General features: G+C 46.4%; 1 protein-coding gene and 1 gene segment (V, D, J or C); both read left to right on the top strand.

Annotated features, from left to right (window-relative positions):
• Window positions 1-17,108, top strand: part of Vipr2 (vasoactive intestinal peptide receptor 2) — a 65,235-nt gene extending 48,127 nt beyond the window's left edge. Inside the window, exons 6-13 of the mRNA XM_032908373.1 lie at window positions 3,712-3,853; window positions 9,894-10,044; window positions 10,699-10,759; window positions 12,039-12,108; window positions 12,502-12,593; window positions 15,464-15,593; window positions 15,660-15,701; window positions 16,833-17,108. Coding sequence (XP_032764264.1) covers window positions 3,712-3,853; window positions 9,894-10,044; window positions 10,699-10,759; window positions 12,039-12,108; window positions 12,502-12,593; window positions 15,464-15,593; window positions 15,660-15,701; window positions 16,833-17,006 — 862 coding nt within the window. The 3' untranslated portion in view covers window positions 17,007-17,108. The remainder of the gene's footprint in view (window positions 1-3,711; window positions 3,854-9,893; window positions 10,045-10,698; window positions 10,760-12,038; window positions 12,109-12,501; window positions 12,594-15,463; window positions 15,594-15,659; window positions 15,702-16,832) is intronic.
• LOC116905410 overlaps window positions 1-17,913 on the top strand; it is a 978,601-nt gene that overhangs the window by 680,417 nt on the left and 280,271 nt on the right.

Genomic DNA, 17,913 nt, shown 5'->3' with positions numbered 1-17,913 from the left:
CAACCCAAAATAGTTTTATCCTTCTGGCTCTTGTGTTTTGGTCACTGATTCATTTCAGTTAGTTTTTCATATGCTACAAAACGGAAGAGTCTAGCTTTATTCTCTCACAATTCCTACCCAGTGGTTCAACACCAACAGTTTAAAAGACTACTAAAGGTTCTTGGCTTCATCAGAAGGCAACTGGCCATAAATGTGAATGTTTTAAGATCCTCAGTCTGATGCACTAGGCCACTTGCAGAACCATACAGCTGGATCACCATAGTCTCTGGAAAATTTGGAATCCAGAGAGAGAGACGTTCTACTTTGTTCTTTTAAATATTGTTCTGTCTTTCAAGATCCTTTGCAATCCCATGTTACTTTTAGATGCAAATCTAGGGACTCCGTTATGCAAGTGATGGGTAACATTCCATGTCTTCTGGGTTTTCTTTGTTTTTCTTCATCTATTTATTTTTCTGCTCTGACATCTGAATTTTTCTGTAGAGACATGAAGAAACATGCATTTAGCACATAAATAGATGGAAATAAATAAGTAGGAACCTACATCTGACCAAAATCCACTTAAGTCTAAATTAGTGAACCAGTGAGTTTACTGGGGCTAATTACTACAGGTTACTTACAGAGACATGGATGACTCAAAAGCAATTGCATCACTGGAAAACCCACTCAAGCACAAATGATAATTCACAAAAGCTGAATCTCCTAGTTCCCTTTTTCAACCTGCATGCAGCTAAATAGGTTGGTGATTCTCCTCTACACGGAAGCTGTTATTATTTGAGAAGGTTCCTTGTCAATCAATATCGTAAGTTTCAGGAACTTCCTAAGACTTGTGAGATGCTTATTTTCTAGGTCTGGTAAGTTTTGTTTTTTGTTTACTTGCATGGTCTTAATGACTTCACTGCAAGAGGAAATATTTCCATTTCTAAATTACTACATAACAGCTTCTGAGGCTGGGTAATTTTCTTTGATCTTTAAATCTACTGAATCTCTCTTTTGCCTTCCTAGATTTTCCTTGGCCATCTCTAGGGAATTTCTAAAGCCAGTTGCACATTTTAAATCCAGCATTTTTATTTAGTTACTTCTTCAAATTTCATTTATTCATTGAAATTCTATGTTTGTCGAAGGATTGCTCTATTTCATTCTGTTCTTTGAACATGTTCAAAACATTTGGCTTTAGGCCTCTGTCTAATAAGGCTACTTCAAGTGGGTTTGTTTTTTTTTTTTAGCTTTGTATGATTTTTAAAGAGAATGCTTTATTTCTTTCTTTTTCCTATTAGTGATCCAGCTCTCTTGCTTCTTTTAATGCATCATTATCTTTTTGTTGAAATTGGACATTTTTTTTATAATATGAGGTGATAACTCTGGAAGTCAAATTTTGTCTCTCGGTTTTGTTGTTTTTTGTTATGAATTGTAGCTGTTTCTATATTATTTATTCTATTTTGTTATTTTTGTGGTACTTGAGTGAACTCAGGACCTTACAAATGCTAGACAAGCAGTCTATCACTGAGGTACAACCCAACTCTTTACTTTACTTTTATTGTGAGGCAGGGTCTCTCTGAAATACCCAGGTTAGCCCTGAAATCCCTCTTGGTCCCAGGCAAATCCTGAATTTACAACCTTCATGTTTCATACCTCTGAGTAGCTGGTATGGCAGCTCTGTGCTACTAGGCCTAGCTTGTAATCATTTATTTAGTAACTTTTCTAAACTTTCTATTTTATAGAAATTGTATTGCCCCTGTTGGTCTCCAAAACCTATATACAGTTAGCTAGCAGTAAATTTCTTACTGATAGAGATGTCCTTAGACATCTGCAGTCAGGAGAAACACGGGAAGAAAAGAAAACATATATTTTCTATATGGGGAGTCTGGCTGTGTTAGAAGTACTCCTCCAAGGCTTAGACAAGCTGTTTATCACTCTGCCTTAACTTCATTTTGCTCATGCCAAAGAACAGTAAAAGCTCTTTTGGAGCCTATAACCTGCCTACAGCATGTATGCAGGTTTCTAAGTTCCTCTGTATATATGAGAGCTTTTCAGAATCCTGCTTTCCCGGAGAGCCTCTCCTCAGCCTTTCTTCTCAGGCTCCAGAATGTCTGTCATTTGACTGAACTGTTAATGTTGGCCTTAGGCAGCATCCAAAAACTATGTGACTTTCATCACAGCTGCTGCTCAATCTGAGTATGTTCTGGAAGGTCGCACCCGTTTAATGAAATTAGAGGTTTAAGAAAAATTGTCTTGTATTTGTAGGTAATTCCTGAGACCACACAGCAAACATGAGCTATAGTCCAGGACAGTGCTAAGCTGGGCATGTACCCTTGGACAAGGCAAGGCTGACCTAAAGTGTGCTCACTTGGGATCAGGGACCACATAGCTATCAACTCGACTATTTTCCAGAGTTCCAACAGGATTAGTTTGAGTAGTTTTGCCAGGTTTCAGGGTTTCTTGGAAGTGCTGGACAAGGGCCCCATTCCACTGTTTTCACTGGCTCCTTTGTTGGGATTCTAATTCTAATTTCAGGTGACTACCTTTTGGATATTCTTGTCAAATTCAACAGAATCTCTCCTCCACCGCAGAAAACGGCGTCTGCTGTTCATGACATATCCTCACCTAACCATATCCACACAGGTGCTGCTGTGTCAGTAGTGTGCCTTCACTTTAAGTTCTAAGCCTCACCTACACTTACTTTGTAAAGTAAAAAACACTTACAACTAAAATAGCTTATTTCCATAAGTAATTGAATATGATATTTTTGCAAGTTTCACTAGAACTCATTCAGTCTCCAAAAACATTGACATATTAACATATGTTCTGTTTGTGCACAGAAAAGAAAAAAATTGTAATTGAATTATCTATTAACCTCTATCAGTGTCTCATTTGTGTGTAATACTAAGGGGTATTGCACTATGACACTGCCATAGTGCACATTAAAACACACACACAATACATATACCTGACACTGCCTTAGCACACATAACATACACACAATACATATATTGAATATATTAATTCAAGAGAAGAATACAATGTACAAAAGAAAAGTAGTCCATGCTGCTCGTGCTTTTAACTTTAGATTAATTAAAATACATAAAATTTTAAATCAACCCACGTTTGGCCATATTTCAGTCTCATTTGTTCACATAGCTCACAGCCAACGATTGGCTCACCCAGGTCCAGGACCATGAGAGAGCCAAAGAGCAAGTCAACACCTATGTGGCCAGGAAAGGGGATCAGTGGAAGGCATCAAACTGTACCCTTGGTGTCGATATAAAGAGGAGAAAGTTAACTTGTACAGAAGGCAGTTTCCTACCTAATTCAGAAAGTTATACATCAGAGTTGTACATTTGAGGCCAAGTTTCAGCTGAGAAATGGGTAAGGTCATGGCTGTGGCTCTGTCTCAGAATAGAAGCACCTGAGAATGAAGACCACAGGCTACAACAGGAGACAGAAATAATGGGGCACCCACATTCAGCTACACAGCCTGTGTCCTGAAACATGGGGGAACAGACACAGTTGACTGCAGCTTTCGTGTGGCTTTCGCATTATATAGAGCTCCAACCTAAGGAAGCAATCTGAAATAAAAGAAGAACCCATTTGCCAAGAGATGGAAACAAACAAAAAACGCTACTGGGATAATTGAAGTAAGATAAACGGTAAATTTCATGAGAAGAAACGCCGTAAGTGATAATTAAATGTCAATTTCTGACTCTGCCCCTTCAGGAAGCTGCACTGCACAAGGAACTACATCCACCTGAATCTGTTCTTCTCCTTCATGCTGAGAGCCATCTCTGTGCTGGTCAAGGACAGTGTGCTCTACTCCAGCTCAGGTACACTGCGCTGCCACGACCAGCCGGGCTCCTGGGTAAGACTGTCCTGAGGGCAAAATCACAGTACATGGGGGAGACCCTAGTACCTACCAACCTCTCCGCTCTCAAAGGGGCAGCAAGCAGGATCATAGTCCTTCTCATGCCTGAGCAATGGGAAGAGGCTGCATGGGTTCAGGCCTGTGTCTGCAGGCAAGACCAGGGGGTCCACAAGAAGGCTGACTGGTGTCTAGCCACCGGGTGGGGTTGGGAAATTGAGAGGCACTAGGCCCTGGTGACCAATGCTGAAATGAATGCAGCAGCAGCAGGTAAGAAATCCTTTTGTAGATGAGCATACATGTTAGTCTAAATCTTCCAGATTCCAAGGAGTCCCTTTACCCATTTCCTAGAGATGACCAACTCCCATGGTTATATAAACCGCAGGCAATGGCAGTGGGAAGTGCACTCGGTATAACTTTGATGCAAGAACACACAAGGCGATGATTAGTTTTTGCAGTGCAGCATGGGTTCTCTCGTGTGCCTAGCCCTTCTGCCTTGGCTCTGCTTGCAGGGATAAGAGTGGTGATGTACTACTACTCAAGTCAGTTGGACAGGTATTTGAGAGCCTTCTACATGTAAGTCTTCCCAGGGTTTTCTCCACTAGCATATACTGCTCCACCTTTGGGAACTCGGTGTAGTTCCTGCTCTGGGGTCTCAGTAACTGGACACTGAACTGCCCCCACCCTCCCTACCCCTGCTGAATGTGAGTAGGTTTATCTGCTAACATCCAGTTTGGCCTGAAGAGAGTTTAGTTAGTTTAGTTTTGACACGGCATAGTGCCTTGTAGCTGTGTAGCATGTCAGCTGTGTCTAGCCCTCACCGTCCACCTGCAGGTAAGCGCATTCTCCAGACTCATGATATAGAGGTGGGCTTTAAAAAACACCTGTTACAATAGCAAAGCTGAAAACAGGATCCACCACCTGGAAAAGTCTGCCCCTGGGCATACCTTGCTGTCTCTGAAGCTTTTGTCCTGAGATGAGGGTATTAGCACGTGATTATCAGAGGTGAACAGTGAGGTGTTGCAGATCAGTGCCCAGAGCTGCCCTTTGTGGTTTTGATTCCTTAGCTTCTTCTTAAAGAAACTGATCCTCAGAGACACCCAGTACCCACCTCTATCTGAAACATCCCTGCTTAAGTCTACATCAATGAGACCCCAAAAACCTGAACCCTTCATGTGGAGGAGCAGAGAGAAGGCAGCCCTGAAGTAGAAAAGGGTAGAGCAGTGGCACCACCCTCCCCACCCTCTCCATGTTGTCAGAACCTTCAGGGGAATCCCCACCTAATACTGCAGTGTTGAATTCCTTCTAGCACTGCTGTGAGTGTTTGCTGAACTAGGATTTAGCCTGCATCACAAATGGTGGGACTGGGCTGAGGAATTCCTGCAGTTTTTCCAAGGTGCTGAAGATCCACCCTAAGTTCGTGCTACTCCCCAAAGGTCAGACACCAGCCAGCATACCCAGGCTAGTGCCAAGGGCTGGGGGTGAGGGCTGAAAATATGGACAGGTTCTCCCAGCCTGTTCCCCAAGCTTCTCTGGGGGAATAGAGGATCCAGCTGTGCCCCAATACCTGAAGGTCCTGGGATTCCAACACAGAGAAGGCAGTCAGGAGGACAAGGTGCAAAGACAGAGCCAAAGAAGAAAGCCAGAGCCCAGCATGGAGGGGAGAGAGGGTGAAAAAGACAGTGCTGTCTGGAGAATGATAAAGTTATGAGCACATTAGCAAAATAGAGTCAGACTGCAGAATGAGTAACGGGAAACCTTTCTCCTTCCAACTCCATTTTTTCCATTTTATTCCTGGATGTATTTTGCTAAACCAACATTACTCGCAACCCACCAGAAATGCTCCCCACGATGTGACAAATTGCTTTTTCCAGGCAGCAGAATGATTCCACACATGAAGAGGCCTCTTTCTGGCCAGGGAAGGCTGGCAGAACAACTCTTCCATGTGGCCAGAGGCTACACAGGTTCCTCAACTTCTGGGCAGCGTGCATGCAGCAGAGCAGTTTATCACTGGAGATCTGAACAGATTTCTCTAGAGGTCTGCAGATTCTAAGAATCCTGAGTTCCATCTGTCTGGATGAGGGCAGTGGATAAGCCACAGTCCCAAACACTACATCAAGTCCCAGACAGCCACCTAGACAGAACCAGGCTCCATTTGACTACTAAGTGTCTAGGGGAAACTAGGGGATAGCAGGCCAAAAGTCCAGGCTGGAAGTTTGGCTATGGGTCGTCATCCCACACAGCTAATGTCAGAATGGAAGAAGAAAAAGAGGAGAAACATTGAATGACTTTGCCCACATACATGTGCAGAGCATACATAAAAATCTGTGTGTGAACAGATTTTTTTACACATTTACAAAATGCACCTATGCAAAACATTGTCAGACACATGTGTATATACATCCCAAGTATGTCTTGTGCACATATGCAAGTGCACACAAGCACATGAATATGCACTTGTGTATATACTCAAACAGAGTCCCAGACAGAGCTTTGGTCTCTCAGGATTCTGCTAATAATCTGTCTGGGCCTGTTAATCCTTCCCTGGTGTCCTTGCACCAACCTAGAAGGGCAGCAGCAGACAACCCTACACACACACACACACACACACACACACACACACACACACACACACACACACCAGTGTTATGTGGTTCTATGAACAATGTTGTGGAAGGAGAGGTCAGAAGAGGATTCCATGTTGCTCAGGCCTCTGATCCTCACAGATCACACTTGTTACCAATGAACTAAGGGACAGAAATGAGAAGCAGCATTTCTCGTGCCATTTGACAAGGACATGGGATTCTCACAAGCATCCTTCTGCACATTCTTCTATAATAGATGCCCTCAAGTCAGCCATACCCTATTGACTGTCATCCACGTCACGTCATGACCACCACATGGTGCAGCACGATTCATCTGACCAGTTCCCCCGCATAGGCACCGTCTTGGTTTTGCCCATTGCTGTTATATCGCCTGGTATTCTCTTCCACACACGGATGTGTTGCTGTTCCTATAAGGTGGAACTCACAGTGAGCAGACATAACAGCTCAGACATCACTTCTTACTCTTCTGGAAGCCAAAGCTCCAGGACCAAAGCACTGCCATTTTGGCATCTCATGCATGTCAGAAACAACCCACTTCTCAACCACATCCTCATCTCCTAGCTCCACCTTATGACCTCATCACCCATCAAAACCCCTCCTCATACCATCGCCTGGGGCTAGTGCCATGCAAAGGGAAGATGTATTTTTAAACTGTAAGCAAATTAATTGATTGCTTTTTGAGAGGCACCGGAAGGACTGAGACATAAAGCTCTCTTCTTGGTGCCCAGTATCCCTATCAAAGATACTGCCAAGAGCAGCCATCCTTCTGGGATTTCTCTGCCTCCCAAAACATGGTCTTACCTTTCCTTGACAAGTCTGTCTGTATTGTTGTCTACTGAAAGGATCCTGTTATATTTCTGCTGCAAATATGTTTCCAGATTCACCACTTGTCAGTTGCACCTTGGTGCTCTTCTACTTCATAGAATTTTTCAGCATTTTTGTATGCTCAAAATTGTCTCCTAGCCTTTTGGCATTGTATTTGTTTGGGTTTCAGATTTCCTGTTTTTATTAAGAGACGTTTGTCCTCAGTTTTGTTAATTTATGCCTTTAATGCACTTGTAATTTACTCATTTTGTGTTCTAGCGTAGGACAGTCTTTATCGAGTGTCGAAAAGGTGAGATATGTATAAACAGGTTATCCCCTACCAGATTCATCTCTCAGGGGAATTTGTGATTTGTTTCCCTCGCTACCCCAATGAGTGATAACAAGTTACAAAATTGTAGATCATTGTTTGCTGGTCTTCAGGACTGGGTTGTTGGGGCATTTACGTGCAGGGTCCCATGCTAAGATCAGAAGCTGTGGGACTCCTCACTGATGGAGGAGACTACACTAGTAGGAAGTCTCTTGTGTCTGACTATTCCTGGAAACAGGAATCATTCTGTGCCTTACTTTCATTTGGAGAAAAAGGAGGCACCAGAGCTTAAGACTGTAGCTATGTGCAAGATGCTGGGCAATGGGTAGATTCAGCATGTCGAGGTCAAGCCCCTCAAAGACACGTAGGCCCTCTGGATAGCTTCCCACGTTTCCTGTGTGTGATGTGAAATATGTAATCAGGATATTTAAACCTTTAGTCTCCTTTTATATGACCAAGTATTTAATAAGTCAGGATTCCAACTCTGTGTGTAGTTGGGAAATTGCTGTTTCTATAGGAAAAAAAGAAGATCACTTTCAACTCCGTTCTCATTTACCTGTGTGTGAATATGCACACCTACAGATACATGGAGTAAATAGACATGTGTGGAGAGCCTTGTGTTATGGATACGAGATACCATATGTGGGATGGATATGCTTTATTTATAGGATGGGTATATATTCAATACATGCAAAATATTCATATATGTGACTATGTCATACATATGTTCATATATGTGTGATATACATATTTACACATGTGCTATGGGTGAGTACAAAGTTATATCTGTATGTGAGGTGGGTACAATGCATGGACATACATGAAAAAGATTGTAAGAGTAGGTATTTAAATTTTGAGAAATAAGAGTTGGAAACAAAGTGTAAAACAAGAGAAATACAGCAAATGAACTGTTTTTCCTAGGAGTTTTAAAATGATCTTCAAGGAAGGGAAAACAACATATTAAATTAAAGGCTGTCATTTTTATTTTCAAGTCTAGGAATCTAACTTTGGCCCGTTGTTTTTTCTCCCCAAACCTCTACCATCTCTTAAGGAAATGATCATGGTCTGCCAACCTTCTCCAATGTTAATCCTTTGTTCAGACACAGGGGTTGATGCCAGGGAACTGCAGGTTCACTGGGCAGAGCCTTCACTTCCCCCAGCATCCAGACACTGACAGCCTCCCAGGTATCCTGGGCAGTGCCCCTGCAAGTACCTCAGTGTCCACCGCATTGTTCTGGCTACTTTTATGCCAACTCGACATGAGCTAGACTCATTGGGCAAGTGAAAACCTCAGTTGAGGAAAACCTCAGTTGAGGAAATACCAGATTGGCCTGCCAGCATTTTCTTGATTGATGACTGTTGTGAAAGGGTCTGGCTCCCTGGCTGAGGAAACCATGAGGAGCAAGCCATTAAGCAGCACTCCCTGTGGCTTCTGCTTTGGTTCCTAGAACCAGGTTCCAGCCTTGACTTCCCTCAGTGAGGAAGTGTGACTTGAGAGTCATAAGATAAAATAAACCCTTTCCTCCTTAAACTGCTTTTGGTCATGGTGTTTCATCACAGCAATAGAAGCCCTAAAACAGGTATCCTGTTGTCACTTTAGCAGCACGGGCTCTCTTCTACTGCATGCTCTGGAGAGAGGGAGCCCCTTGGGTGGGCAGTGGAGAAAATACTGAGGTAAAGACATGGCAGAGGGGCCAGGAGTAACACAGAAGAAAGGAGGATTGAGGGAGAGGGAGAAGGAGGAGGAGGAGGAAGAGGAGGAGGAGGAGGAGGAGGAAGGAGGAGGAAGGGAGGAGGAGAAGAGGAGGAGGAAGGGAAGGAGGAGGAGGAAGAGGAAGAGGAGGAGGAGGAGGAGGAGGAGGAAGAGGAGGAGGAGGAGGAGGAGGAGGAGGAGGAGGAGGAAGGGAGGAGGAAGAGGGGGAGGGGGAGGAAGAGGAGGAGGAGGGGGAGGAGGAGGAGAGGAGGAGGAAGAGGAGGAGGAAGAGGAGAAGGAGGAGGAGGAGGAGGAATGTCTGAGCCTGGGTCCAGGAAGGTGGCCAACAACTGGCTCCCAGGAACTCCCTGCCTACACTTCTCGCTTCAAGGATCAGAGGCTTCCTGCAGATGGTCCCTGGCATTGTATATACAAAGGGCCGTGCCTCAGTATAGCACATTTTTGGCCTCTGCTGGGCCAAGATATTAACAATGTCCGTCCAAGTCAGCGCACTGGCTTTGCTTTACAACTTATCCAAACAGAGAGCTGCCCTGCCTACCATAACTATTTTTACCAACTGGCACGTTCTCTCGCTGTCTCTGGTTCCAGGTTGGCTGCAAGCTCAGCCTGGTATTCTTCCAGTACTGCATCATGGCGAACTTCTACTGGCTCCTGGTGGAGGGTCTCTACCTGCACACCCTCCTGGTAGCCATCCTTCCTCCCAGCAGGTGTTTCCTGGCCTACCTTCTTATTGGATGGGGTAAGGGCCTTCATATTCTCCGTCTTGATTGCCATCTCGTTTCACCAAAATATGTAGGTTTCTGCTCAAAACCCTACTCCGGGGCCATACTCCCTGGTCACCTTGGGTGCCTTGGAGGGTTCCATCGATGTCAACCAAGGAGCTGGTTTTAAAATCCTTTAGAATTCGACTTCTGTTCACACCCCCTTTACCTCAAATGAGTAGCAGAATAATTGTTCCTCTCCCTTTTCCCAGTCAGCTCATATGAGCAATGAAAAGTCAGAGGAGCAGGCAGATGGCACGGCTACCTGCTGCCAGGAGCCAGCCCTTTCCAGAGCAGGAAGGGATGAAAGTTTGCATGGCTTAGGGAGTAAAACACCCAGCCCCTCAGACAACATGGGGCCAGTGAGCATGTCTCCCTCTTACTTGGCCTCCCTGTCTTTGACAGGCTTCAGCTTTGTTCAGATTCTCAGCTTTCGGACACATTTGCCCTTCCTGCTTAATGAGGTATAAGTGCAAACCTTCACATACTGGTGAAGACATTGAGTGAGAGCTTCCATGCGGTCCTTTGGTTGAAAATTACTCTTTACAAGTTCTGATTCCTGAGTGCCAGGGGTCCAGGAGAGCTGCTTCTCGTTAATGAGCAGGAGCCAATCTGATGGGGTCTCTCCGCAGGTATCCCCAGTGTGTGTATAGGTGCATGGATAGCAACTCGCCTTTCTTTAGAAGACACAGGGTAAGTATTGTGTGTGCATTCACGCCTGTGAAATAAGATCTGCTGGTTCTGGTTGAATATCTGAGAGTTAAGGAAGCTTGTACCCTTAGAGACAAAAGACTTGCAGGCAGTCAAGACACTAGGCAACATTTAGCACCCCGTGATTTGAAGACACGTGCATGGTCATGGGCAAGACTCACTATGCATTTCACTATTTAGGAGATGGCCCAAAGGAGAGGTGAAAGTTAAACCACACCTTATTTAGCTAAAATGGGGAAAGCCAGGAGAAATGAGTGATACTCTGCATGACTCTTTGGTGTTCCCAAGAGAGCTAAGCAGAAACAAGCAGGGGGGAAATGCATTGAGATCAGGCTATATGGCTGCCTGGATGGCCTCTGTGAGCTCCTTCTCTGAGAACTTCTGAGCCCAGGGATAGTAACAGGCACCCCTAGCCTATATGTATCTCACAAAAGACCCCAGGATATCAAGTGTCCACTGGGGAGTACATCACTCTGAGTGGTTGGTCTAAGCCAATCCTTTTCTTTAGTCTGTGACTCTACACTGACAACAAAAACGAATCCCCATCCACTTACCACAGCAGTTGTTCCTCAGCTAGGTTCACTGGCCCAGTCACCCTTGGTTAAGCAGGACTGACAACTGAGGTAGTGTCAGCTGGAAGGCACTCTTCGCTCTGTGGTTTGGAGGTCTCAGAGCCAGCTCAACTGCCCATGCATGTCACATTGCCAAACCGGCTGGGGCCCTAGGCCATGAGACTCTGCCCTTGCTGGAACACTCAGCATCCACTGTGAGCTGCAGCCTTGCATAACCACACTTTTGCTGGAGATAAACCTTACGGAGAGTCAAGACCACCTCAGTCACTCTCAAGGCACATTTTTAATTCTTCAAAACAGAGATATGATTTGGAGGAATGCGTTTTCTGAAGGAAGAAAAGGGCCTTCATGATATCAAGAGCAAATGAGAGCACGTTACTTGAATTAACATCGTAGCTTTGAGACAACCAACCCTGGAACTACACTCCATGCTACCTCTCCACTAGCAGACTGTCAGGTTCACTCACCCAGGAAAGCCTCTTCACTCTACATGTGGGGCAATTAGATCTAGTTGGAGGCAACTATGCAATCTTAGTCTGGTTCGCAAATTGGGTATAAGACCCAAGAAGGGAGGAGGTTGGCTCTGCAAGCTTCTTCCTGTGAGAGTCAGCCATCACCCAAACCGTCCTACCCTGAACCTAGTTTGTATGTGGAGTCAGAGTTGACATCAGTTTCTTTCTCTCTGACAGTTGCTGGGACACGAACGACCACAGCATCCCCTGGTGGGTCATTCGGATGCCCATTCTAATTTCTATTGTAGTAAGTAGCTGCCTGTGGAGAGGCTATGCCCTGCCTTCCTTGTGTGCACCCATACCATGCAGAGGGTAGCCACCGTGTGCAAATGACTACCACCTTCCTGCAGGGCCCCATCCCCTCCAGGGCAATACCCAGGGAAGAGTGGACTCCAAGGCGAAAAGATCAGAAGAATTCTAGGCTTGGAGGAGATTAAAATAATCTGTTGCCCATCTCCAGCTGCTCAGATACCCACAACCTTATGCAGTAGTACCCACAATGCCCACACGAGGTCCTCTTTGGTGCAGTGGGCAGAGCTAGTGCCTGGGGTAGATGGTGGCTAAATCCTATAGATGGGTGATGAGGGATAAGATCTAAAGGTGCTCACAGATCACATAGTCCTTTGTTGTCTCTGTGCAGGTCAACTTTGCCCTCTTCATCAGCATTGTAAGGATCTTACTTCAGAAGCTAACTTCTCCAGATGTTGGTGGCAATGACCAGTCACAGTACAAGTGAGTATCTGCTTGTCCAACATGAGGAATGTACAGAGAAGCTCATGGAGAGTAGAGCCCAATGCCAGCCCATAGAAGGTCCTCAGGGTGCCTAGGTGTCCCTTTAATGCTCAACATGCACTGACACTGGAGTCTGCTGGCCCAGCACTCAGAGAGGTCAAGAAACCACACTGATGGGATGATGGTGGTAAAAGTAAGAACATTCTCTCATGTTTGCCATCGAGCATAGAGCCATGATGTGAGGGTGTCCCTTAAATGTGTGTCCTTTCTATGATATCGCAGTTTGACATCTCCCTTTGACTGTGCATTGTTCTCCATATCGTCTGTCCTCCCCACCACACCTTGGGGCTGGGCCATGCAAGCACAGCTGGCACTTTGTGCCTAGACCTGCCTTTAGCAATAATCTAACAAGCTGTGTGTCACTTAGAAGGGCACAGGACTCGAGGTCATGAGTGTCACCAGTTAATTTATGATTATCTAGGGAAGCAATAGGTTACCCATAATTCACAAAGAAAAACATAGATTCCCAACTCAGGTGTGATGTGAGCATGAATTCGGTGATGTTGTATTTGGTACAGCTCAGGAGCCTGGACTCGGTTCGGTGATGCTGTATTTGGTACAGGACAAGAGCCTGGGCTCAGATGATGCCGTGCTGGTTAAGAGCCGCATCGCCCTGGCAGGTCATCAGCTCTGAGCCAATTGGAAGTTGCCACCCACACTCACGCTGCTTTTCATGAGGAAAAAAATGTAACACAACGTGGGTGCTGAGGCAGCAGCATGGCCAAGCAGAAAGGGTCCTTCCCTGTGTGCTGTCTCCTCATCTGTAAAATAGAATGGCCTGTTGGGTTTGAGAAACAACTGAAAGACATTCAGTGCCTGGCACAGAGGACTAGAGAAAGGGCCTGGTGGACATTTAAGCCTTAGTTGTGTCATGCTGCACACCAAATATGAGAAATGAGTCTCGCCTAGTGGAAGAAACCTGTCGGGCTAACACATAACAAGGTATAAGCTGCCCCATGGTGCCTGACAGGAGATAATGGTTCTCATGCATCCCCCTCTGCAGCCCTGGAAAGCTGGGCGGCCATTCTTAGTCACCTTTCAATTGAATTTGGATTTTCGGCAAATCCTGTTTAGTGTCTGCTCTGACCTTTTCTCTGGGCTCCTGGGCAGTGTTCGTTAAGAAGCTCTTGGGATGGATGCTTTTATTTTGGAATCAATTACATAGGGTAATGCTGTCTATGCTCTTCCAGGGTGATGAAAAGGGCAGAGGGCTACGTTTCACCCCTTGGGTTGTAACAAAGAAGGACTAAAGACCTCCTCTCCCACAGGCTGTCCCGGGGACAGATGTGTAGATAGGTCATGCAAATGTCAGGACCTGTCAGCTTCCTTATAACCTCAACTAAAGGAATTGCACTCAGAAGCCTGGTGGCCCATCCTGCTAGGCACAGAGCCTCAAGGGTGCTCACTGGCAAGGCGGTAGCTGCAGAGATATTCTGTTGGTAGAGATACCTAACACGTGCACCATGGCTATCTCAGAAAGGACCAGGCTTCTGTGCAGATTGTCAGATAGGAAAAGTCCTGCCCTTAATCCCCTGCCCCATAGGACCCAACGTGTGGAGGAAGGCACACACACACATCTCTGGAACTTGCACACCCTGTGTCTTACTTAGGTTTTCTATTGCTGTGATGAAACACCATGACCAAAAAACAAGGCACTGTTCATTATTGAAAGAAGTCAGGACAGGAACACAAACAGGGCAGGATCCTGGATGCAGAAGCCATGGAGGGTGCTCGTTACTGGCTTACTCCTCATGGCTTGCTCAGCCTGCTTTCTTATAGAACTGGGGACCACCAGCCCAGGGGTAGCCCCGCCCACTGGGCTGGCCCCTCCACACTGATCACTAATTTAGAAAATGCCGTACAGCTTGATCGTTTGAAGGCGGTTCCTCAATTGAGGTTCCCTCCTTTGAGATAACTCTAGCTTGTGTGGACTTGAAGAGGAAACCTTTAAAATAAGTGAGAGAAAGTTGTTTTATTTTCTCCTGTGTTGGAAGGTAACGAAAGGAAAAAAGAGGAACAGGAACCAGGAGGAGTCTCCTGCCTTCCCTAGCTGAATCTAGAGGAGATGGGCTGTGTGCTTAGTGATAGTAAGAAGCCAAGAGAGAGATTCCCCTCAGATGAGCACCCAGTCCTGAGCAGTTGGAGGCACCTGGGGATGGTAAGCTCAATACCTGGTCCCTAGTGCAGGGCTCGTAGAACAGGATGAGGACAGCAGATGTCACTAGGAACTGGGCAGAAATGTAGATTCTTGGGCTATTGCCCAACTCTTCCAGAATTCTGATAAGGCCTGGAATCTGAGCTGTGGTTCCAACTCAGTAGAAGTCTAGGAATCTTCAGCTGAGATAACTCAGATTCCAGAAAAAAAATGATCTGTATTAACAGGTCCCTGTATCAGTAATGGAAGACCCCCCCTCTGTGTTTTGGGGATGCTACGTGCTGTCCCTCCACCCAGTTCTCAGAATGGAATCCAGGGTCCCACTCCTAGTAGGTTTTGTCCTTGAATAACCCAGCCCCAGCAGAATTATCTGTCCAAGAGTAGTGTGGTCCAGCAGTGGGCACTCGTGACAAAGGACAGTAAATCCCCTGAGAGCTGGTGAGACACACGATACACCCTGTAAGAATCTCCTCTTCATGAGCAGCCTCACATGTCCACATCTGAAAATTCTGCCCAAGTGTGAGAAGAGGGTTCATTGGCACAAGAAGAGTAAGCGTTTGTGTGCTCCCTGACTGCTTTAGCCTCTGAAATCTCTCCTGATCTCAGGCGGGAGGAGGGAGAAACACAAGGCATCTTGTCCTTCTCCTCCTACTAGGAGGCTCGCCAAATCCACACTGCTGCTAATCCCACTGTTTGGCGTCCACTACATGGTGTTTGCTGCCTTCCCCATCGGCATCTCCTCCACGTACCAGATCCTGTTTGAGTTATGCGTTGGTTCCTTCCAGGTAAGGGTGGGAGGTGCTGCGGGTGCCACCAACTGTGGGCAGCTCTGACACTCTGTCTCTTTCCAGGGCCTGGTGGTCGCAGTTCTATATTGCTTTCTGAACAGTGAGGTAAGTCCTTTGTCAGCTGGAACTGGGCACTGACGTTGGGTCAGGAGTTGGCCCCATCAACAGCCTCTGGCCAACTATGCCCCCACGCAACCAAGGCCAGACTTGGTTTCCCAAAGCCCCTCTCAGCAAGACTGCCAGTCCCTCCAGCAAATTGAGCCTCTGTCCTCCACACGATGTCCCCATCACGGTCAGCTTGTTTGTTTGTTTTTGTTTGTTTGTTAATTGTATGTGAGTGTCCTATCTGCATGTACACTTGCATGGCAGAAGAAGGCATCAGATCTCAGTAGAGATGGCTCTGAGCCACCAAGTGGTTGCTGGGAATTGAACTCAGGACCTCTGGAAGAGCAGGCAGTGCTCTTAACTGCTGAGCCATCTCTCCAGTCCCCAGGGTCAGCATCTTACTCGTCAACCCAGAACTGGATCCTAGAAGATGTGGCGTTGGTGGGAGGGGCTGGGCCTCATTGAGAGATACATCACTGTCCCAAGATGGCATGAGAGCCTGGTTCTTCTTATGTGACCACTCCTTCCATGCACCTCCAATCCTCAGAATCTACCCAACCTACGTATTGTCTCTATACGACTGTCACCTGAGAGTCAGCCCCTTTTCTAGTCACTAGGGAAGGCTTTGACAAAGCCAACATCCCTGTCCCTTCCCAACACTTTCTTCACTCAAGAGTCTTTAAAGGGGGAAGACATTGATGAAGGTCCTACAGGATCCAAGGAGCTGGGCCAAGGCAAGACACATTCCATACTAGCCAGACTCACCAATAAGGCTCACTCATAAGTCTGTACCTTTTCTATGCCCCACTCCCATGTCCAGCCCCTTAGTGTACCCTGCTGATGTCTGGCATTCACATGCAAAAAGGCTGACCGTCTCCTCCAGCTCTCTGTTCTGCCTTTCCCTGCTCACTCACCCAATACCCTTCTGGAGCCTGAGGGTTACTTCTCTCCAGGAACCAGGGACAGGGGGTGGGCCAGACCCCTCATCCTGTGTCTACTAGAGAGGAGCTCTAAAACCACACCAGCTGTTTGCTACCTAGTGGTTGCATCCATGCTGTATGCGTCTTTGGAGGATTCATAAGTTCCTACATTCCAAGCTGACCCTTCACTAACACCCTCACCCCCCCTCAGGTACAGTGTGAACTGAAAAGAAGGTGGAGAGGCCTGTGCCTGACCCAGCCTGGGAGCCGGGACTACCGGCTGCACAGCTGGTCCATGTCCCGGAATGGCTCAGAAAGCGCCCTACAGATACACCGTGGCTCCCGCACCCAGTCCTTCCTGCAGTCAGAGACCTCAGTCATTTAGCTGTGTCCCTCATACAGAGCTGACAGTGCTGCTGGGTTTGACATATGTGTTTGCTGGCTTCCTCTGCTTGCCCCAGTGTCTGGTGCCTTATTGGGTCAGCCCTGGTCCTTAACTCTGATCCTCATGTGTAACTTGATTGAAACACCAGTTATTGTTGACAGACTCTAGCCTTTAAGCCATCCTCTTCATAATATGGCACAGCCATATTCTACTTTCAAAGAGAGCAAGGAAACCAGGTGGCCCTGAACATCAAAACTGGGTTCTAGTACGTCTGAAAAGAACAAGGAGGAAGATTCCAGTTCCTCCACTGCCTCCTGTCAGGGAGAACCACGTCCAGAACCAGCTGAGCATCACCACCCTGTGGCCCAGCGCATGCCTATGGTTGCCTCTGACATTCCTCCTCAATCTATGGCTTACCAGGGAAAGTAGATGAAAGCAACCTTCTCATCCTACAAGCTTCCTGCTCCCCCCGGCCTTGAGTTCTGTCCTGTGGGACTACGTCTGGACAGTCACACCCTTGCCATTCCCTGGACCATCTGGTAGTGACCAAAGATAAGTCAGGGAGGATATTCATGGTTCAGCAGCCAAGCCAGCAACTCATCTCCTCCCGGGGCACTTAGCATCTGCTGCTTCCTATAAGTGGTGAGCAGCCCTGGATCCCAGGCCGGCTGCTGGCCTGAAGGCCCTCATTCATGACTTGTCCATTCAGCCCAAGGTTGTTCTCTAGCTAATAGAAAACTTCGATTTTTTTTTTAAAGAAAACCACCATCTTAAAATTGCTTAAAGAGATTTATTTTATCAAAGTATGAAGAGGCATCAAGTTTTCCTATCCAACATTTGCCAGTAACAATCCTTATTTTTCCAGTGTTATTTGCAACTGTGGGCAGGCAGACCTGAGGGAATGTTT

The sequence above is a fragment of the Rattus rattus genome, chromosome 7, assembly GCF_011064425.1.
Source record: "Rattus rattus isolate New Zealand chromosome 7, Rrattus_CSIRO_v1, whole genome shotgun sequence".
Classification (NCBI taxonomy): domain Eukaryota; kingdom Metazoa; phylum Chordata; class Mammalia; order Rodentia; family Muridae; genus Rattus; species Rattus rattus.
The sequence above is the reverse complement of the archived record's forward strand: the minus strand, read 5'-3'. Positions and strand labels throughout refer to the sequence as shown.